This window comes from Rhinoderma darwinii, chromosome 3 (assembly GCF_050947455.1).
Source record: "Rhinoderma darwinii isolate aRhiDar2 chromosome 3, aRhiDar2.hap1, whole genome shotgun sequence".
NCBI classification, from domain to species: Eukaryota; Metazoa; Chordata; class Amphibia; order Anura; family Rhinodermatidae; genus Rhinoderma; species Rhinoderma darwinii.
The window spans coordinates 34458240-34482636 of record NC_134689.1 but is presented as its reverse complement, the minus strand read 5'-3'; the positions used below and the strand labels follow the sequence as shown (position 1 = coordinate 34482636).

The 24397-nt window shown below is 42.8% G+C and overlaps 1 protein-coding gene across 2 annotated transcripts in view; it reads right to left on the bottom strand.

The window, feature by feature from the left end:
* Nucleotides 1-24397, bottom strand: part of ARAP3 (ArfGAP with RhoGAP domain, ankyrin repeat and PH domain 3) — a 169824-nt gene that overhangs the window by 42358 nt on the left and 103069 nt on the right. For both annotated transcript variants that reach the window (XM_075856211.1, XM_075856212.1), the window contains exons 8-14: nt 23644-23764; nt 15187-15365; nt 14373-14479; nt 12995-13194; nt 11658-11743; nt 6671-6853; nt 5151-5295 (exon numbers count right to left, since the gene is read on the bottom strand). In XM_075856211.1, coding sequence (XP_075712326.1) covers nt 5151-5295; nt 6671-6853; nt 11658-11743; nt 12995-13194; nt 14373-14479; nt 15187-15365; nt 23644-23764 — 1021 coding nt within the window. The remainder of the gene's footprint in view (nt 1-5150; nt 5296-6670; nt 6854-11657; nt 11744-12994; nt 13195-14372; nt 14480-15186; nt 15366-23643; nt 23765-24397) is intronic.

The following is a 24397-nucleotide window of genomic DNA, read 5'->3' as shown; positions in this document are numbered from 1 at the left end:
TTAGATTGACAAGTATAGAACATTCAATCTCAGTGAGCGCTGGCATTTGCCCAGGTTTTCCTGATGCTGACACTGTGTACATGTGCCTCACTCGTACACTTTATAGATCTTTTGTACATTTAGGGGAGAACATACCATATGTGTAAACTACACATATACGGTGCCTTTACGGTGACAGGGGCCTAGTATGTAAAGGAGTCCACTGCCACCGTAAAGGCAGCTATCAGCTTTCTACCGTCTATTAGATTTCATATAAGGGACTGAGCAGGGGCGTAGCTAAAGAAGGCTCATGGGCCCCGATGCAAAAGTTCTTATTGCCCCCCCCCCCGCAAACTTCTCATGGCCGACGGTCCGCAGCTTTCAGCTGCATCGCTGGGTCTCCTAAGTGACACAACAATGCAGCACTAGCAGCCGGGGGCATCATTAAGGACTTAAAATATCAGGGGAAATAGTCCCAATACATATGTGTCCACCCAAAAAAAAATGCATGTATAGGAGACAGCATAGCATATCTATAGCACTACGACCCTATAAACTATAGATAGGATTAGATACAGTGGCTCAGCAGACAGTATCACACATGATAGGATTAGATACAGTGACTGAGCAGACAGTATCACACATGATAGGATTAGATACAGTGGCTCAGCAGACAGTATCACACATGATAGGATTAGATACAGTGACTGAGCAGACAGTATCACACATGATAGGATTAGATACAGTGGCTGAGTAGACAGTATCACAGATGATAGGATTAGATACAGTGGCTGGGCAGACAGTATCACACATGATAGGATTAGATACAGTGGGTCAGCAGACAGTATCCCACATGATAGGATTAGATACAGTGGCTGAGTAGACAGTATCACACATGATAGGATTAGATACAGTGGCTGAGCAGACAGTATCACACATGATAGGATTAGATACAGTGGCTGAGCAGACAGTATCACACATGATAGGATTAGATACACAGCTCCGCAGACAGTATCACACATGATAGGATTGGATACGCAGCTCCACAGACAGTATCACACATGATAGGATTAGATACACAGCTCCGCAGACAGTATCACACATGATAGGATTAGATACACAGCTCCGCAGACAGTATCACACATGATCGGATTAGATACAGTGGCTCAGCAGACAGTATCACACATGATAGGATTAGATACAGTGGTTCAGCAGACAGTATCACACATGATAGGATTAGATACAGTGGCTCTGCAGACAGTATCACACATGATAGGATTAGATACAGTGGCTCAGCAGACAGTATCACACATGATAGGATTAGATACAGTGGCTCAGCAGACAGTATCACACATGATTGGATTAGATATAGGGCCCAGCAGACAGTATCACACATGATTGGATTAGATACAGGGCCCAGCACGCTGACATTGCGGCTCCAGCGCTGGATCCAGGAAAGGTAAGAATAATAATTTAGCTTCTTTATGTGTTACTGATTATTTTTGTGTGTTTGTGTTTTTTTACAGGTTCAGTTGTTGGACTTCGGATTCGAGGACTTCAATGACGACGTTTTTTTATTCTCAATAAAATGGTTAATGAGGGTTGTTTTTTTATTTAAAAAAAATATTTTTTTCTATGTGCTTGTATCTTTTTAAACTTTATTATCACCGCCTTAGTAATGGCCGCTGGCTGATTGACAACCTCCATTACTAAGGTGGGGCTTAATGTTAGCCGGTGCAAAGGCCAACACTAACCCCCATTATTACCCCGGTACCCACCACCACCAGGTATGCTGGGAAGAGAAGGGTACGAACCAGTACCCGTCCATCTGTAGAGACGGGCAGGCACCGGGGCGGCCGCAGGCTGGTAGTATTAGGCTGGGGAAGGCCAAAAACAGTGGCACCTACCACCCTGGTAATGCTGCCTGCTGCTGCGTTGTATCTGGCTGGTTATGAAAATTGGGGGGGGGGGGGGACCCGACATCGTTCTTTCCAATTATTTTTTATTTTATTTTTTTTCAAATGACGTGGGGTCCCCCCCATTTTTCATAACCAGCCAGATACAATAAAGCAGCAGCAGCAGCCTAGCATTACCAGGGTGGGAAGGGCCACTGTATCTGGCCTTTCCCCTCCTGATACTACCAGCCTGTGGCCGCCCCAGTGGCCGACCATCACTACAGATGGTCAGGTACTGGATCGTACCCGGCTCTTCACAGCCCGGTGGGTACCGGGGTAATAAAGGGGGTTAGTGTTCGCCTCTGCATCGGCTAACACTAAGCCCCGCCTTAGCAAAGGATGCTGTCAATCAGCCGGTGGCCATTACTAAGGCGGTAGTAATATAGTTTAAAAAAAAACACAAAGACATAGAAAAAATATTTTATTGAAATAAAAAAAAAACCCACACAACCCTCATTAACCATTTTATTGATAATAAAAAAAAAAGCTGTCATCGAAGTAGTCCTGGAATCGACGTAGTCCAACGACCGAACCTGTAAGAAAACACACAAAAAAAACGATTAGTAACACGTGTTAGGCTTAGATACAGGGCCCATGTGTGATACTGTCTGTGGGACCCTGTAACTAAGCCTATCACAAGGTAGGCTTAGATACAGGGTCCAGCAGACAGTAATCTTATACAGTATAAGATTACTGTGTGCTGGGGCCCTGTATCTAAACCTACAGTGTGGTAGGCTTAAATACAGGGCCCATCAGACAGGATCACACATGGGCCATGTATCTAAGCCTACCATGTGATTGGCTTAGATACAGGGCCCAGCATACAGTATCACACAATCTGTGATCCTGTCTAATGGGCCCTCTAAGCCTGCTACATCGTAGGCTTAAAGGGGTTGTCCAGTCCCTAAACATTGATGGCCTATCCTCAGAATAGGCCATCAATAGCGGATGTGTTTCCCGGGACCCGCAAATCAGCTGTTTTGAAGGGGCCGCAGCACTCGTACGAGAGCTGCGGCCCCTTCAAAACAGCTGATTGGCGGGTCCCGGGAGTCGGACCCCGCCAGTCAGGGCTACTAATCTTACCTTCCTCTTCAGCCGCGGCGGAAGTTCTGTCCTCTCGATGTTGTGCGCGGCGCATAGCGTTGTGACGTCATGCACTGCGCACAGCGCTTGACGTCAGGACCTCCGCTGCGATCCGGAACCAGGAAGGTAAGTACAGTCTGTTACTATAGTAACAGGGGCCCGCGGCCCGAGTTACTATGGTAACTTTTTATTGATGTGGTGCGGGGGGCTGTGGGCCCCCCTGGCTTCGGGGCTCGGTCGCAACTGCGACCGCTGCGACCTCTATAGCTACGCCAGTGGCCATCATTATGACACTCCGTTTGGATGTTTGTAAACAGAAAAGCACGTGGTGCTTTTCTGTTTCCATTCATACTTTTCACTGCTATTGCGCGAATCACGCGCGTCCCACGGAAGTGCTTCCGTGTGGTGCGCGTGATTTTCACGCACCCATTGACTTCAATGGGTGCGTGATGCGCGAAATACGCACAAAGAACGGACATGTTGTGAGTTTTTCGCAGCGGACTCACGCTGTGTAAAAATCACGCACCTGTCTGCACGGCCCCATAGACTAATATAGGTCCGTGCGACGCGCATGAAAATCACGTGCGTTGCACGGACGTATATCCCGTTCGTCTGAATAAGCCCTAAGCCTAATGTTTTTATGCATCTTGTACTACTTTTAAGCAATCTTCGAATTTGTGATATGAATGGTGTGGTTTGCTGCAAGTTTCATAATCACGGCAAAACCGCGCCATTTTTGCCGCCATTACGAAAATCGCAGCAAAACGCATGGTGAATTAAAAAACGTAACAAACCCTACAGGAGTTGGGCTCAGGAGAGACAAGTAAAGAAGAGACAATGGGGGATGCAGGGAGAGAGGGGGTTAAGGAAGCGCTCACCAGGACCTGAGAGGTGGACGTGCCTTCTCTTCTCCCGACTCTGCTGCTGCTATATTGTGGCAGAAGTACCTGATCGGTGGGCGTGGCTTCTGTTCCTCAAAGGCGAATCAGGTCACATGGGCATGACGTCATTAAAGGTCCTTTAGAAAACGGCATCTGTCCAGCTTTAATGATGCTTATGCAGCGTTTTTACATAAGTAACCTCACGAAAATGTGGTGGGGGGGACGTGGGCCCCCCAGGCTTCGGGGCCCGGTCGCAATTGCGACCGCTGCGACCCCTATAGCTACGCCCGACTGAGCTAATACGTTTCACAGTTCCCAATTACTGGTGAAATTTTAGAAAAACATAAGGAGGATACTCTGTAAAAAACTATTGAGAAACAAGGGACCCATATACTATTCTAGCGTAGGGGCCCTATGGTATTTGTGTCTGCGCCTGTGTACATCTATCTATCTATCTATCTATCTATCTATCTATCTATCTATCTATCTATCTATCTATCTATCTATCTATCTATCTATCTATCTATCTATCTATCTCTCATACATTAGAAGATATTACACATAGAATTTATATATACCATCAATGTATAATTGCTTCTATTGTATGAGGTTTATGCATTATGTTATTGACACTTGATGCTATACAATTTTTGTACCTCTATATAATATCCATCCATGGGCTTTTTGCCCTTATCCGGCCGGGCATGTGATGTCTTTACTGTGATACAGGATTACCTTGATGTTGCTTTTTCACATATTCCTCTTCTATATAATTGTATTATCAAAATTTGGATATTTTTAAATCCATGAGTTGAGTGCCTTTGTTTTCTAGGTTCTTCTTGATTTTTTCTTTTTCTGGTTTATATAATCCTGACGGCACTGTACTATTTGTACTGTACTCAGGTTGTTTTGACGAGATCATTTAGCTCCACTTTTTTGTGTTTTTCTCATGTTAAAACATGCCTGTATTCTGCCAGTACCTCATATTTAGGTAATCTGAAGTTTCTTGCACCCTGTATATTATCAGAACATTCCCACACCTACACTCATGTTAGGGAAGTGCTAGTTATGAAGTTCCCTAGGATATTCTTTAAAGTCGTTTTAAAAGTTGTACTTTACTTGTACGATAGGTCGAAGCCCCCTGAAACATGATATTTCTGAATAGCAAAACTAATATAGGCTGACATTACCAGTGGCTGTATATGCTACTGAACATTCACCGGTAGCGAGAGTATAGCACTGATGTCATTACCATTAATGCTGTAAGTGCTCGCCTTCCAGTTCTCCGATGACTGCAGGGACAAGGTAGAGCTGTCAATGGGATCCGATTCAGCATCAGAGAAAAACTGCATCACGGTCTTCAGCAGGTTAGGTCCCGAGACCGCATTACAGAGCACCTAGAAAACACCACAAACTAAATAAGTCTAAACCAAGGTCTGTGGACATCCCATTGTAAAGACCCCTTCTCTACGTATGTCTAGGGGGATCAATGATAACATAGCACTTCACCAGTCTTTTAGCAGATTGGTATAGGCTGACAGTGGTGTCGAAAATGAATAGCTCCTCTATCAACTTCACATTGCTTCTGCTGCTAGACCCTGTGCCAAACATAGTGTAGCTGTGGTGGTCAAGAATTTCCATTGTAAATGACAGACATTTATGACATGTCCACAGGATATGTCATAAATGTCAGATAGATGCGTCTCCCACCACTGGGACCCGCACCTATCTCTAGAATGGGACCCCATTCTAGCTTTTTGTGCTCAGACTGTTACCCGGCCACTTTCTGATTACATGGTCGGGAGCTACGGAAATAGCGTAACTCGCTGAAATACGCTGCTTCCGTAACTGCCATTCTCTACTATGGGAGTTATGGAAACAGCATAGCTCAGCGAGCTACGCTGTTTCTGTAACTCCCGACCGTGTAATCAATAAGTGGCCGGGAGTCAGCCTGAGTGCAAAAAGCTAGAACGGGGGCCCCGTTCTAGAGCTAGCTGCGGGTCCCAGAAGTGGGACCCGCATCTATCTGACGTTTATGACATATCCTCTGGATATGTCATAAATGTCCCTCACGGGAAAGCCCTCTTAAGCGCCCCGCATACATAGCGGAATTGTTGACAATTTTCTGTTCGGATTTGGGGGGTGAAAAATCAGCAGAGCAAGACTGTTTCAGGCAAGTGGGATGAGATTTAAAAAATCTTATCCACACGCTGCTAAACATTGTACGTACAGAAATAAAAGCATGCTGCGGATTTTGAAATCTGTACCATGCTAATTCTGTTCTGGATGTTCACCGCAGATTTCAACCCTTTCAATGTAGTAGTAGTGAAATCCGCAGCAAACGTGTGCGGGAACCCTAACGCCTCTTGAGAAGAGACGTAAGAGACGTATTACGAATGATATTGGATCAGTATGTCATCAGTATTACAGATCCGTAATACTGATGGACTGACTTCTAGGGAGATACCTAAATTTCATAAGACAACCCCTGAAAAAAAGATGCAATACTGATGACATATGGATACAATACGGATCACAAACGGACCAAATACGGATGCATCTGTATTTTAATCACTATTAATAGACTTAAATGTGTGTTTTCCATCATGAAAGTAGTGCACGCAGTGTTTTTAAAATATGCGCATATTGTATACGCCCATTTGACTAGCCTCATTGATTAACATTAACTGCGTATTACGGATAGATAAAATGGATGGAGTACCGATGTAAAATACGCTCATCTAAAAGAGGACTTACTTATCCGATAAATACCTTGAGAATCTCCTCCTGTGTGCTGTAATGGGGGTGAGGACTTCTGTACTTCCCATCACGGTACTTGTGTCCTATGAAGTCTCGTCTTTGTTCTGTAGAGTTATCTGGATGAAGAACCTCTGACGGCGGCACACGCGCTGCCCAGAACCGGTTGGCTCGGTCATTCCCCAGGATAATAAATAGCTGTAAATGTTGACAACCATTTAAATTATAAGGGTGGATAGCGAATTATACACGGACCTCTAAAACGCTAAGCAAGGCAAGCCATCCTGTGCTTAGGTGTACTAAAAAGCTACGGCATGTCCTCATATGTTTCCTGTTGTTTTATATTCTATTACTGATTAGTAGAAAACCTGCTACATTGAGTTTTTCATGGACACGTCTGGTGTCCATATAAACCATAGCCATGCTGCTGGGCTTTGGAAACATTTTTGGTTCATGCTCCTTGATGATGGAGGGAAGCTATATAAAGTAAAGACTTTTAGGGGAATTCATTACGTTTCATACGACAGTCTTTATAGGAAACAAACTGGAGTAAGATGCAACAGATTTATTGGTAGGTAAGCGTTGCATCTTCGGCCATCCGTGTGCCACTGAGTGAAATCTGCGGCAGCAAAACGCTGGCATAGATTTCCGAGTTATTTGATGCCAGTTTTTGGCATAAATTATAGTATTTTTTTTGGGCCGCAGATGGCTCTACCCCGCTCACCACTCCAGCCTACTTTCCAGAAAAGTGCCTAGAGCGATGGAACTGGCCCAGAATTCTAAATTTTTTGCAACTTTTAAGCCGTTTGTGACTTTTTTTTATCAAAAAGAAATAAATCACTGGAATAGGACTGAAGTAGTTTAAAATTTTACTTTTACAGTAGAAAATTCATAAAAATTGTGTGCGAGCACATATATAAAGACATTCTGTATCCGCTGCAACATAAATATTCATAGCATCTATTCTTGATTAGGAATATAATCTTTTTCACTTTAAGAGGTTTTGCCACACATATAATAATTAAAGAGGAGCACAAGTTTCCTTCACAGAATTCCCATATCTTATGTATTTAGTGCATATAGAAATATAGAGCTGATTTTTTTCTTTTGTTAACTCCCCTACTTGTTCCGTTATGGGTTGCTCCTAATGCAATGGGATTTTTAGGGAAATTCCTGGGACAGCTCCTTGACCATTATTCTCCCAAAGCGTTTCTTCCAGGCTTTAGGTTCATCAGGGGAGATCAAGCCATTAGAGCACTTCTCTGTGGTAAGAGTTTTTTAACCCACGTTCCACTCTAGGCGCCCATATCAGGCGTTTGACGTCATCATTGAACATGTTTTTCCTCTGCCTTTTATACCGGTTATTATTCCTCCCCTAAACACACTCCCCCGTGACATTCGGGGGTGTCTGGTATATGCAGGCATGCTGATTGGTCGTTACCATTATGTGACCTCTGATGTCCAGTTTATGGGCGTCAGGGTCACATGGCAGTGTCGCCCAGCATGTCTTCCCCTCCGTGATGTGCCGCCGGAGAAAAAACCAGTAAGATGATGGTATGGTGCTGCCTCTAAGCAGATGCGCAGGCGCCAAGGAACAGGACATGATTGGGCAGTGAGGAATGATAACACAGAACTCTGCGTACAGACACTCCAAGCTCCGTGTCATAGAGGGAATAAAGTTAAAGAGGGGGTTTTTTGATATTCAAACTTCATGGGACCTTTCTTATTTTAAGCAGAGGATGGTATCTATAATGTATGAACAGATATTTAATCGCAGAAGCCAAGGTATGTGGTGACCATTTAATAATGGCCCATCAATTGAAATCTATCGATCTTTTCTAAGGTGCAAAAACACATTCAAGAATAAAGTGTTCATACTCGTAAAGCAAATGTATTATATTGGTACTGAATCACGTATCAAGTTATATGTTTGAAAGACATGCAATAGTGTACATATTAATTAGGGTGCACAACATCTTCCAGCATGTGTTTTATGCCTTTGCTAGAGTTTAAAGACACTTTCAGGTACTGATTCATAAGATATTCATACTTCTAAGCAGGCAAGAGTACTACATTGATACTGAATAATGTATACATTTATATGTTTGAAGGACATGCAGTGCATATCAATTCAGGTGCAGGGCATCTTCCAATGTGCAGTGTATTTGTATGTACTGGAGAGTCTTGAGAGGCTATTTCTTATGGTCAAGGAACAATTTAAAGGAAACATGAAAAATTTAGTTGTTCATTTAAACTGTTTGGTATGGTGGAATCTAGTTTGAAGATCCATTGTGATTCTCTCTGTAAGACCACCCTATCTATGTCCCTTTCTCTCTATGTTGGGTGTATTAGTTGTGACTCTTTTATGCCAGAAAACTGGCATAAAAAAGTTGATCAATTTCACCAGCCGGTAAATCACCAGTCCAGCCAGTATTCACTTGAGGAGGCCAGTGATGGTAAAAGTTTTTTACATGCAGTATTACTACGAGGAACTGATCTATCCAGAGGACTATGCACAGGCACTTTCCGCCCGTGCCAACATCGAAGTCCTGCTTCCTAGTTTACCCTGCTCCATGTAAACTACACCCGGCCCTGTAAAGACGCTTTACACAGAGATCGCAGCCTGCACAAATCTGCGCGAGATGCTTCATAGCGCTGCAGCTCCTGTGCTGCGCCTACAGAGACCGCTGGCCTTCACAGCCTATCACCTCTCCGGTGAAGAGAAAACCCAGGTGGGCACTCACTTGCTACAGGGTCTGACTGATGTCTCCGGTCTGCGACTGTGATCTGCACAGCTAGAGTGAACAGGGCTTGGTGCTCACTCAGCGAGCTATAGTGGGATATCCCACGGCTATTCTAGACGTCATTTAAAGAAATGCCATGCTACAAGGTCTATCAAACAAATGGTGTGAGAAGAGCTTCATGGCGACTATGAGTGGGCTCATATGGGGGATTGTTTAATGAAAATGTTATGTGGAATACCTTAATTCATAATCTAATTCATACAGCTTATATTGAGCTGTATGTGCCCAATCATTGCAATCCATGTAGTTGAACACATATACACAGTCGAGTAACATTATTATGACCACCAGCTAATATCCAGATTAACCGCCGTGTGCAGCACGGACAGCAGCTAGACGGGCTGGGAGTGACTCAATAAGGTGCTGGGAGGTTGTCCCAGGTATCTGGAGCCATAATGACTGCAGTGGATCCTACATTTGCTGGAGGGTGTGTGGGGGAGGATCCATAAAGCAAACAAGATGATCGAGGTGGTCCCACAGATGCTCAATTGGGTTCAAGTCTGGCGAATTATTGGGCGAGGGAAGTACTTGGAAGTCTTGGTCGTGCTCTTCCAACCACTGTCGGACATTTCTAGCCATGTGACATGTCATATTGTGTTGCTGGAAGATTCCATCTGCCCCAGGGAAGACAAACAGCATGTATGGGTGGACGTGATCTGCAACGATGGATTCATACCCAAATTGGTTCAGAATGCCTTCCACATGGATGAGTGGGCCCAGAGAATGGCAGGAAAAAATTCCCCAGACCATAACGCTGCCGCCACCAGCTTGTGTTCTTCCAGCAACTGTTGCAGGGTGTTTGTTATCTGATGTTTCTCGCCTGACACGCCAATGCCATCCATTCGATGAAGCAATAAAACATGACTCATCGGAGAAGGCAACCCTTTGCCAATCAACGGTGGTCCAATTCCGATACTGCCGTGCAAATTTAAGCCTTTTTTTCTGACGCACCTTTGTTAGCATAGGAGCAGTGACCATCCGTCTGCTTCGGAGCCCCATAAGCAGTAGGGTTTGGTGAACTGTTTTTTAGACACACGTCTGGTAGCCCCCTGGTTGATTTTCACGGTGAGATGCTCCACTGTAAAGTGTCGTTCGGCCCTCACGCACCTTCGTAGCCAATGTTCACCTTTCACATCAATGGCACGTGATGCTCCGCAGTTTCCATATTGGTTATTCCCAATGGTGCCATTTGTCCACTCACAATGCACTTTAACCACAGCAGCATGCGAATAGTTCACAAAATGCGCCGTTTGAGATATATTGCCACCCTTGGCCCGAAAGCCAATAATCATTTTTTTTTTTTGCAACTCTGATAAATTGCCCCTTTTGCCCATGGAAACGAGTGATATGTGTTCATGGGCTATGTGCTATCGATGTCGAAAGTCATAATAATGAGACTCAACTTTGTATAATCTATGAACTGCACCTCCGGACCATAATGAGTAGTTTTCAGGTGAGTGACTTTTACAGATTTCTTAGGGTGGATTCACACTGTGTTTGCAGTCCGTCTGAAGTATGCACCGGGAAAGCTCCCAGCACATACGTCAAATGTATCCATATACCCCCATTCACACAACACTGGCCAAAAGAGTGTCAGGCTTTTATTCATCGATTTACTTTTTTTCTGCTGTATGGAATAGTGTAAAATAGCAGTATACTTTTTTATCATGCGAGCATATAGGTGATGGATGTTGCTGTATGCCTATACCCAATGTGTATGTACCTCTGAAGCACACTGCAGACGCAGCCCAAAACGCTGTTAAAACCGCCGTGAAAAGCCACGCCCCAAAACCACTCCCCTTTTTACCTGTGTAAACCTGACCAGTATTTTTGGGTGGAAACAATGACAACTCTACCTAAAGGTAACAGAAGTGTACCCAACGCCTCACCTAGTACTTAATCAGTCAGTGGGCACGTACCTGGAAAACAATGCAACTCAAATGTCAAACTATTTGTATCAATGTTTCCAGTGGTCGTAGCTTGGCATTCAAAGTATGATAGGATTCTCTTATAAAAATCACAGAAATAAGGCCCGGTTCACATCTGCGCTGGAGGCTCCGCTTGGGGCCGCCGTCACAGATCTGTCCGAAAATACAGATCTAACAGCGAGAATATGAGAATATAAGAAACTATTCACAATGAATCGCTGTTCTTACTAGTTGTACTTATTGCAATCTTTCATCAGAGACATCTCACACCTGCACAATCTCATTGCTCCAGATGCTTGTATCTAGTTTCAGACTCTGCACTTTGGAGATGTTCGTCCCCAGACTTCTGTGCTGACCTGCAGAACAAACACAAGATGTGAAACTAGAAAAAAAAGAGTCTACAGCTGGAGTGATCAGACAAGTCTGGCTATGACTAAGACACCGTGGTGAGAGAAATTCCAGAACATTCATATAATGATATTAATATTATTTATTATAAATATATATAGCACCAAAACACAATCACTTGACATTAGGGCCCTAACCACAGTTTCATTTCCACTAATAGTTCTTTGATCAGATATTATCTATGTGTCTGCAGCTTGTCCTGCCTTTTCAATTGCCTTGAATCATCCAAAGTTAGGGTATGTGCACACGATAACTGCATTTACATCTGAAATTACGGAGCTGTTTTCAGGAGAAAACAGCTCCTGAATTTCAGACGTAATTGCTCGTACTCACGTTTTGCGGGGCGTCCATTACGGACGTAATTTGGAGCTGTTCTTCATTGGATTCAATGAAAAAACGGCTCCAATTACGTCCCAAGAAGTGTCCTGCACTTCTTTGACGAGGCTGTTATTTTAAGCGCCGTCTTTTGACAGTACATCGACAAACCCATTAAAATGAATGGGCAGATGTTTGCCGACGTATTGGAGCCGTGTTTTCAGGCGTAATTCGAGGCATAAAACGCCTCCATTACGCCTGAAAATAGGTCGTGTGAACCCAGCCTTAAAGATATATCCAAATTTTTAGCTAATCTCTAAAGGATATGTACACCTTTGAAGACAGATTTTTTTTTCCGCTAAAATAATGTAAAAAAAAATGGTGCAACTTTGTAAATTATTTCTATTATTTTTTTAATTTTTGAGATACAGCTTCTATGTATCCTGGATACATAGAAGCTGTATGCTGCACTGAAACCTGAATCAGTCAGGTCAGTGGCACTGACGGCTTCAGTAACAAAAGTGTCAGACACGCAGGATACAGCTATTATCGATTACATCTAAGCTACGAACTTAGATGTGATCGATAAACAGCTGGATCCTGCTTCAGAGCCACGCAGGACCCGCTGTCACTGAAGCCGTCTGTCTCGCTGGCCTGACAGATTCAGGCTTTAGCGAAGGTTACGGTTTCTATGCATCCAGGATACATAGAAGCTGTATCTCAAAAAGTAAGAATTTTTTTTTAAAATAAAAAACAATTACAAAGTTGCTCAAAACACTGTTTTATAAAAAAAACAAAAAACAAACGTCTTCAAAGGTTTACATGGCATTTAAAAATAAAAGGTATGAGAGTCCTAGCATTATATTGTATGAGCCAGCACCAACCTGCACACTGCTTGCATATGACAACACACAGGTTTATGGAGGCCCAGTCAGGGTTGCAGGCTTTGCAGTCAGCACAGGTCTTGTTGGTTTTGTTGGACCAAATCTTTTCAGCCACCTCATAGTCTGAGAATGACTCAGATATACATTCCAGCAGCGCTTCCATCCACTCCTTCTTCTCCCTGTCCGATTCTGCAGTGAAGCTGGAAAAAAAATTAAATTGTAACTTATTACAGACAAAAAAAAAACACATAAAAGAACAAAACATATATTATAATAATAACACCGCTTTAAACCTAAGGGTGCACACGACCTCTTTTCAGACATAATGGAGGCGTTCTACACCTTGAATTACGCCTGAAAAGACGGCTCCAATACGTCGGCAAACATCTGCCCATTGCTTGCAAAGGGCCTTACGATGTTCTGTGCAGATGAGCTGTCATTTTACGCGTTGCTGTTAAAAGATGGCGCGTAAACTTACGCCCGTGTCAAAGAAGTGCAGGACACTTCTTGGGACGTAATTGGAGCCGTTTTTCATTGACTCCAATGAAAACCAGCTCCAATTACGTCTGTAAAAGACGCCACGAAAAACGCGTGCACTTGTAAAAACGTCTGAAATTCAGGAGCTGTTTTCTCCTGAAAACAGATCTGTAATTTCAGACGTATTTGGCGTTGTCGTGTGCACAAACCCTTAGAATTCCGGGTTGAATGTAGTTAATTGCAACATCCCGCAACAATTGTGTCATGTTTGACTGAACTTTGTATTACGGAGGTATTGTCAATGATTCTAGAGGAGAATATCTCTGACATACAGCAGAGTTCCTGCAGTCCATTATCACCTAATTGTAATATTTCCTACATTTTACAGTAGCAAGGTAGCTTGTACACATGGGCCTCATTGATCAAAACTGGCTATCAATGGACCTGGTTTATTTTTCCAGTGAAAACTGAAAGTTTTGATAATTGAAGCTCAACTATACAGATATATTAGACCTTCAGGAGAGATTTATCAAAATTGTCCAACAGAAAAACTGGCCTTGTTGCCCATAGCAACCAGAGCTCAGGTTTAATTTCTTAAACTGCTCTGAACAAAATATGGGTATGTGCACACAGCGTTTTTTGTCTAGCCGAAAAAATCTGCCTCAAAATTCCATCCGGATTTTTGATGCAGAATTTGATATGCAGGTTTTTTTTTTACATATTTTTTATGCCTTTCTTACCTCCCATTGAACATAATGGAGGGAGATTTGGGGCATTTTTTGGCGCTGATGCGGTCTCAGCATCAAAATCAGCCTAAAAAAAACTGTGGGAATAGGGCCTAGAGGTGTTCAATTACTTATCAGATTGTCAATTTACAAGTTACTTATCACTTCCATATTACCTGAAAGTTTTGTGTGGAGTGATCAACTCAAAGGTCTTGTTGCGCCCATCTCGGCTGGTGGAGCCGTGCATATCGATTACAAACATTCCATTGCCCATTTTGAAAAACTGCAAAGAAGAATCATAAACAATTGTGGCTTCAGTTTTCAATCAAAATTTTGTTCACAGATGTAGCAGAGCTAAATTTGCCATATCACTGTTTTTGTAAGCTGTGACGAGTTAAGATTATGCATTATCTTCAGTAACCACTTATAATAGATCATGATATCACCGTTATCTGTGCCAAATGACAAACTCAGCTATATTTGTATATGTTGCATTTACTGCTATGACTTTACAGTGATATCATACACCTGTATACTGCAGACACAGGCTCATTGCAAAAGTCTGATTAAACAGGGCAGGAAGGGAGTTCTCCTATCCTAGGAAGAAAGGCGGCAATACATATTAAATAACTTTCTCCCACATGAATGTGCACGCTCGGCTCGGCTGAGTGTGTGTGCCTATTTCAATAAGGAAAGGAGAATACACCAGTGCTAGACATCTTTGGCACCGATTTTTTATCTCGTGGGAACAAAGGATCGGGCATATTGAAACTCATCTGCTCTTGGGGAAGAGTCGGATTGCCCACATACGCATTCGATCGTCAGCCGATCCTGCCAAACTCAGAGGATTCGGTCGAGCTTTGTCCAATCTGTATGTGCATCTGAAGATCTTACCGGTCTAGGAAATGCTGAATTCAGCATTTGGTTACATTGCATCATGATCTTAGATTCCCCCTACTAATGCAGATGTTATATTTTGCCTACACTTACCTGTTCATTTTTATGTACCCATAATTCTTCTGCTGTGAGGACTGTAAAGACTTTTGACTTATATCCTTTCAGCTCTAGGTAGCCTGCCCTGGAGAAGATGGTGGAGCGAGGACGCTGGTTGATCATACGCTGTTCTTTCACTCTGTTCTGTATGGTTGAGCACCATTCAGTCCTCTGCGCTGTGGGAGACAATAAAATGTACAGATGTAAAAATCTTTAACTTGACTTTTAATGCGTTAAGAATACAGTGGCAAGAAATTGTAACTTGATTTTTTCAATGGTTTTCTATGGTTTAGGTGATAATAAGTTATCCGCTGCAGCAAATTATTAAAGACAAGATAGGGATTGTATTATGAGCTGATGACATTTAGAAAATAAATAAAATATAGTGTACTACTCACAATGTGAAATGGACTATATACAAAGACTGCTGTTATAGGGGGTTCTCCAGTCTATACGCCAATACTGTTGTTATAGGGGGACCTCCAGACTACAGAAATATGGGGATACCAGAGTACACGTCCAGACTGCTGCGATATGGGGAGACGAGACTACACAACCAGACTGCTGTTATAGGTGGTGCTCCAGTCTATACGCCAATACTGTTGTAATAGGGGGACCTCCAGACTACAGTAATATGGGGAGACCAGACTAGACATCCAGACTGCTGTTAGAGGGGTGCTCCAAACTATACGTCCAAATTGTTGTTATAAAGGGTTCTCCAGATTGCACATATATGGGGGGACAAGACTACAAATCCAGACTGTTGTTGTATGGGGCACTCCAGACTACACAGCCAGTCTGCTTTTATAGAAGGAGGCAGGGGCGTAACTGGCAAAGACTGAGCCCCATAGCAAACTCTTGACTGCCCCCCGGAGTTGCCACACGCAGCCCCCTTATAGATAGTGCCCCCTGTAGATTGTGCCTTCCAGATCCCCTGTAGACAGTGCTATACAGACCCGCCTGGAGACAGTGTCATACCCCACTTGTAGATAGCGCCCCAACCTCCCCCTGTAGATATCGCCATAAAGCTCCCACTGTATATAGCGCCAAGCAGCTCCCCCTGTATACAGTGCCACACAGCCCCCCTCCCTTGTATATAGTGCCACACAGCCCCATTAGAAGATAGTGCCACATAGCCCCCTTAGTAGATAGTGATACACAAAGACCCCTGTAGATTGCACCACACACACCCACGGTAGATAGAGCCTCAGCCCTTCCCCTTTATAAATAGTGCAATACAGCCCACCTAGCAGATAGTGACAAACAGCCCCCCTTAGTAGTGGCACACAGCCCCTTGTATGTAGTGCCACACAGCTCCCCAATGTGTATAGTGCCATACAGCTCCTCCTTCTGCATAGTGGCACACAGCCCCCCTTGTATATAGTGCCACACAGCCCCCACCCCAAGTAGTACAAGGCAATGGCGCATCCAAGAAAGTTGTATCAGCCAGGGGGATGTCAATCAAACATGGAAAGGTGGGTTTGGAGGCAGGACTATGTGACTCTTCAGGATAACGGCCCATGACCCTTTAATGAGTAATGAGCATACGGTTTGCACCATTTTAAAAGTTGATTTTATAAATTTTGCTGCATCTGAAAAAAAACATACATTTGGAAATATTGTCAAGTCATGTTTTACCGCATGGTGGCAGTTCAAGGGGTTAAAACTACCAGACAGGTTCCCATTACATATACAATGAATTGAAAACAATTCCATCTGCCCTGCAATTTTGTTATTATAAATATATCCTATATAATTACTGCTCCAGAACCAAGCTCATACATATATACAGTAGCACAACCAAGCTCAGTACATAAATACAGCACTAGAACCAAGCTCATACATATTTACCATACCACAACCAAGCTCAGTTCATAAATACAGCACTAGAACCAAGCTCTGACATATATACAGCATCAGAACCAAGCTCAGTACATATATACAGCACTAGAACAAAGCTCTGACATATATACAGCAGTAGAACCAAGCTCTGACATATATACAGTACCACAACCACGCTCAGTACATAAATACAGCACTAGAACCAAGCTCATACATATATACGGCACGAGGGCCAAGCTCAATACATATATACAGCACCAGAACCAACCTCAGTACATAAATACTGCACTTGAACCAAGCTCTGACATATATACAATACCAGAACCAACCTCAGTACATAAATAGAGAACCAGAATCAACCTCAGTACATAAATACAGCACTAGAACCAAGATAAGTACATATATACAATACCAGAATCAATGTCAGTACATATATACAATACCAGAACCAAGCTCAGTACATAAATACAGCCCCAGAACCAAACTCAGTACATAAATACAGCACCAGAACCAAGCTCAGTACATATATAGAGCACCAGAACCAAGCTCAGTGCATAAATACAGCCCCAGAACCAAGCTCAGTACATATATACAGTACCAGAACCAAGCTCATACATATATAAAGTACCAGAACAAAGCTCAGTACTTAAATACAGCATCAGAACCAAGATTAGTACATATATTCCCTTGATTGGACTTGATGGGTGTCTTTTTTCAACCGTACTAACTATGTAATATATACAGCACCAGAACAAAGCTCAGTACATATATACAATACCAGAACAAATACAGCTCAATTTAGTGCAACCCCTGCCGTATAGGTATGTGCGGCATAAAACTACAGCTCCCAGCATGGCCCGAACAATGGTAAGGATATGCTGGGAGACGCTTTTTCACAAACAAAAATAAAAAATCATACCACCCATCATCTCGCTGCAGATCATACAGTGACTACAGTACTGATTAGAGGCAGAATAAGCATTTACATTAAATGACTCACCGGTGATGTTCTTTTTTCTTTTTTTTTCTCCCACCGGTCCAGATCTCTATGATGGATTTCTCACGGCCACGACCCATTCCTGCAGTTTTCCACTCAGATGTCTTCGGCGTCTCACTTTTAAAACATTTCTGCACCTATAAACGAAGATAAAATTCTCAACACCTCTCAGTATAATAGCCCCATACACTGCACCTCTAAATATAATAGCGCTATACACTGTGTCCCTGATTATAATAGTACCATACACTGTGTCCCACACACACACACCGTGCCCCCTGTAGATAGTGCCCTACATAGAAGCCCCTGTAGATAGTGCCCACATATGGACTTCAGAGCTGCAAGGCAATAGTGCTAACCACTGAGCCACCGTGCTGCCCTACATATAGCTTCCCCTATAGATAGTGCTCCACGTATAGCCAACCTCTCTAGATAGTGGCTCACATATAGCCCACGCCTGTAGACAGTGTCCTACATATAGCCCCCCCTATAGATGGTGCTCCACATATAGCCCACTACTGTAGATAGTGCCTCACATATAGCTCCCCCTGTATTTAGTGTACCACATATAGACCACCCCTGTAGACAGAGCCCAACATATAGCCCCATGTAGATTGTGCCCCACAGATAACCCACCCCTGTATATAGTGCCCCACATATAGCCCACCCCTGTAGATAGTGCCCTACATATAGCTCCCCCTGTATATAGTGCTCCACATGCCCACATATAGACCGCCCCATGTAGAGTCCCCACTATAGATAATGCCACTCACAATTTTAGTAGAAAAAAAACAAACTTGACATACTCATCCTGATCCTGTTCCCACGCCATCCAGTTGCAATGCAGATCTGCTCTCTCCTGAGCATGTCTGCTGGAGCTGAACGACGCCAGCGGCGCGTCATTGAAAGGCGCTGATTGGCAGGGCAGAATGACTTACCCCGTCAATCAGCGCCTTTCAACCATGGAAGCGGTGCGATGACATCATCGCGCTGCTAGCTTCGTTGAAAGGCTCTGAATGGTCGGGCTCGGTCATCCAGTGCTAATGCATGTATTTGTACCTGCGTGCTATAGATGCAGGTACAATTACTGCAAGAGGGGGTGGCTGTCGCTAGCACCGTGGCCCCCTCCAGTGCTAGCGAAGCCACCGGGCATGAGAGGGCCCGTTACGCCCGGCCCATAAATGTTAGCGGCTCAGTGGCGCGGACCCCGTAGTAGCGTTGCTACCGCTGTAGCAGCCATAACGGCTGCTAGCTGCGCCACTTATTTTCATAAGTTAAGTACATTTTCCACTTCATTACATTGCAGCACCTGTGAAGACCACATCCCTGTACAGGTACTCACTAATACTCATTAAAATGGGGGCAAGACCAACCTAGAATCGGCCCTCTCCCTCTCTCTTGGGACTCCATAGTAGATGCATGGGCTGCAACTATGGTACGTACAGCCTTATTTATTGGGTAGCCCATTAACATGTCCTACAACTGTAATAAGCAACAAAAAACACATGAAAACTTTTTTCGTATAAAAAAAATTATTAAGAAAAATCTAAATCTATTGTCTTTGGAAAACCACCAAAATATCACAAAAAAACCACAAGGGAACAGTAATGGAAACACTATCCTTGATGTGCCATTTCCTATTCATTATCATTAGACACACCAAAAATAATTTTGAGTTTTAAGGGAACCCACCAAAATAAACAGAGGTTACTTCATAAATAGCTTACAATACACTGTCATCTGCTAAATTTACAGGGAAATAATTTTTCCTATAAAAACCAGAGACATCCTGCACTAAGGAACAGGAAATCCTATTGAGGAGCTATTAAAGATCAGGAAGCAGGAAGTAACTACTGCTGCCTGTATCTTCCCTATGGATTTATGAAAGTATTTGGCTTTTTGTATCTTTGCATTAGTTATGTCTGATATTCTTAACATGATTTAAAATTGTGAACCCCTTGAAATCGTGAACCTCTTATGTTTTAGAGTCCATAGAAAATATAATGCAAAGGCAAAGGAAACTATCAGTCAATATCTTTTAAGAGCTATGGAATGTGTATTCTCACACTGCATATTTTCAGGCGTATTTTGGAGCGTAAAACGCTTGGATTACAATATGAAATACACTTGAAATACACCAGGAAAACTTCCCATTTCTATGTAAAATACACTGTGGTCACTGCATATTTTTACGCTGCTGAATTAAAAAACGCCTCATAAAATACATATCACTTCTTGGAGCGATTTACATGCTGATTTTTCCCCTTTCACATTAAGTCTATGTTCACATGGCATATGTTAAGGCTAGAAAAAACCTATGCTGATTTCAAGAGAAGATAGCCTCGGAATCCAGGCATTTTTGGAGCTGGTGTTCAAATTTTTGGGGGATTTTCTAAGCGTATTTTGAGGCATATTTTTGAAGTGACAATGGTAAGTTTGAAAAATCAGTTTGTAAAACGATTCAAGACGTGAATCTTTTTTATGAAGTCTATTTTTACGAGTCGTTTTTTAAAATTCAGCAGTGTCAAAATATGCAGTGAACTACACAGTGTATTTCCCACTGAAATCAATGGGAGGCTGTCTGCAGACATATTTAAAGTGTATTTCAAGGGCGTTTAATGCTCCGAAATATGCCGAAAAATACTGTGGAATACTGTGAAATAGGCATAAGGGTATGTTCACACGGCAGCCTCCGTTACGGCTGAAATTACGGAGCTGTTTTCAGGAGAAAACAGCTCCGGAATTTCAGACGTAATGGCAAGTGCAGGCTTTTTTCGCAGCGTCCATTACGGACGTAATTGGAGCTGTTTTTCCATGGAGTCCATGGAAAACAGCTCCAATTACATCTCAAGAAGTGACATGCACTTTTTTGACGCGGCCGTCTTTTGACAGCGGCGCGTAAAAAAAATGACCGTCGGCACAGAACATCGTAAAACCCATTCAAATGAATGGGCAGATGTGTGCCGACGCTTTGGAGCCGTATTTTCGGACGTAATTCGAGGCTAAAACGCCCGAATTACGTCCGTAAATAGGGTGTGTGAACCCAGCCTAACACGTCAAACAGCGCTTTAAGGGTATGTGCACACGAGAAGTGGCCTTTACGTCTCAAAAGACAGACTGTTTTCAGGAGAAAACAGCTGCCTCGTTTCACACGTAAATGCTCCTCCTCGCATTTTGCGAGGCGTCTTTGACGCTCGTAAATCTTGAGCTGCTCTTCATTGACTTCAATGAAGAACGGCTCAAATTACGTTGCAAAGAAGTGTCCTGCACTACTTTGCCGAGGCAGTCATTTTACGCGTCGTCGTTTGACAGCTGTCAAACGACAACACGTAAATGACAGGTCGTCTGCACAGTACGTCGGCAAACCCAATCAAATGAATGGGCAGATGTTTGCCTACGTATTGTAGCCCTATTTTCAGACGTAAAACGAGGCACTATACGCCTCGTTTACGTCTGAAAATAGGTCGTGTGAACCCAGCCTTAAAATCCATAAATCAAAAACTCATCAAATCAGTACCAAAAACGCCTCGCAGAGGCAGTTTTCTCTTCAAATCAGCCTTGTATTTTTCAACCCGAAAATATGCCATGTGAACATAGTCTAACTTGCTGGACATGTTATGCTGGTAGCCAAATGTCTATGGGATCTTTTAGACCCCCCTAGGGTTAGATAATACGGCAAATTTTGCGTGGCAGGTCCCACCGCAAAATCCGCCGCGAAATTATTCCTGCTGTCGGCAGCAAGATTCGTCCTCCCATTGACTTTAATGGGAGGCTTGGGCGGAACCCGCCCGAAAAACGGGCAGGATGCTTCTTTTTCTTGCTAACTGAATAAATCATATTGAAATGATTGGGAGTCTGAATTTTGCAGTGGAATCCGTGGCGACTTGTTACATCTGATTTAGATCTGAATGATTTACATTTAGATTTATCGGATAATGGAATCTGCCATGCACAGTATTTGTACTCAATCAGACATTATTGCACACTCGTCATCCCTCATAAGAGATCTATAAAATAATGGAAAGCCCTAAGCAAGTAAACCATGTATGATAGTATGATAATGAGGGGATTGGTGGCCCAAGGTATTTTATTATGCTCGCTATAGACATAAGATATCTGTTGGCAATATAATCAATTGGAGGGGGACAGGCAACAGCCAGAAAATTCTGGCGCTGTTAACCCTGGCAAACAATAGGATTGGACAAGTAAAAGTCCAACCTGTGAGGTCCCTTTTTTCACTGACGACAGTTTTAAGGGAATGGGGGAATGGAACGCTCGTTCCCGAGTATCGGCCCATGTAAAAGTACCCAGCAATGAGCCGACAAACGAGTAAATGTAAAAATCATCGTAGTCGGCAGAACATCTCCCCGTGTTAACTGGAAATATGCTGCCGACAATGATGCATCTCGTTCATCCCTATACGGTTCAATGATTGTTCCATTTAAATGGAGCAAAACAAGTGACAATCATCGCGCTATAGCATCAATCTGTGCTCATTTTCCAAAGGGACCTATGGGTTAGCGGATCTGTCCAAAATTGACAGGACCAGCAAACACAAATATTTGGCTAGTTTTACACCAGAATTCATTACACACAATAAAACAATTTGCAAGTCTTAAGGGCTTTTTACACGGAACGCTTATCGTGTAAAAAATGTAATATCGAGCAAACGTACACAATCATTGACCAATGTAAACATGAGCGATTGTTCAGCAAGAAATTGTTCGTTGGTTGTTGATGGACCTAAAATTTATCGTTTTTGGCGTTATATCTCCTTGTATAAACAGGCATCTGCTAGTCGTTATCAGACGAGACAGGAGGTGTGGAACTAAATAAAATGAAAGGTGAATGCTCATCCCTTGGTTGAACTTGATAGATATATACTGTATGTCTTTTTACAACCATGCTAAATATGCAACTATGCTTAAAGGAAGAAAGACTAGCGATCTTTCTAAAGATCAAAATTGCGAAAATACATACGAATATAGTTACATATAAATGCCTGTCTTTCGAATGTTAACAACTCGCAATTTCGTCGACCGGCGATAATTTTGACTCATTTATTTGCCTGTTTAAAAGCACCTTTAAAGAAAAACTGTGACCCATGCACAGAAATCATAGCATTCAATAGAAATACTCAAAATGGGCCCCATCCCCAACAAGGGTTAAAAAAGGTGCAGAACAAAAAAATGCTATAGGAACTAAAACTAGATATATAGTGTATGCGTGTATGGATCTCTCTGTATATGGATTTATACAACACACTGGGAGTTGTATGAATCTGTATGCAATGATCTCCAACTAGTGAAGGCTGCAGGTCAATAGAAGTCTATCGTGAAGGGATGAAACAAGCGCAGTTTAGTGCCGGGCCCTCTCTCATGAAGGACCCAGTAGCGTTGGCATGGTCTGCTTCCATGGTGGGTACACCACTACTTCCTTAGTAGATTTACGATCTCAAACTATGACAAAGAGTAAAAAGAAAGAGGGGATGAGAAGAGAAGAAGAGAAGAGAACGTATTACTGACAGAGGTATTCCTGTTATTATGTGTCTTTTGTTGGCTTTTTAATACCTCTCATTGTAAAAAAAATCTTATTGCATATTGATCTATACACACCTTCACACTCAGCGCGGAAGACGAAAATCCTGTGTTTTGTGACTACTTCAAACTTGTTCTCCTTGGTTGAACGAGCCATTTCTATAGAGGTCAGGGGGATCACACCTTTAGAATATATGTCCTGAAAAGAGACGTGGTACAACATGTTTATTCTAAATGCTTCTAATATATATTTTAGGTACTATGGCCGGGCTGTACATTTGTGGCATTATATCATATTTGGCCTTTGTTGTTTGACAGTGCCAGATAAGGTTCATCAACATTTGGAGACCACAATTGCTGTGAAGACGAAGTGGATAAAGACAAAACCATTGAGCATAAATTAAACCTATAAAACAGAATGCTAAAAAACTAGTAATTTTCAACATTTTCCGAGGTCATAATTGTTATGCTCATTTAAAATGACTACGTTAGGGTGCAGCTGTTGACCTTCATGGACTATATTAGAACTGAGTCAGGCCCCATGTACATGGTCGGATTAACTCTGGATCCGTAATATGCCACCCATAGACTGTCATGGGGCTATTTTATAAGAAGGACACATGCGTTTTTTTCTCATGGATTCTTATGCAATCTGTGGGGGAAACAACGTATGACATATTATGTAGGTTCCAAACAAGGCTTCTAGGAGAGAATATGGTGTCTCATGCAGGGGCGTAGCGAAAGGCTCATGGGCCCCGATGCAAAAGTCCTTCTTGGGCCCCCTAACAAATTTCTCATGGCTGACGGCCTGCAGCTTTCAGCTGCATTGCTG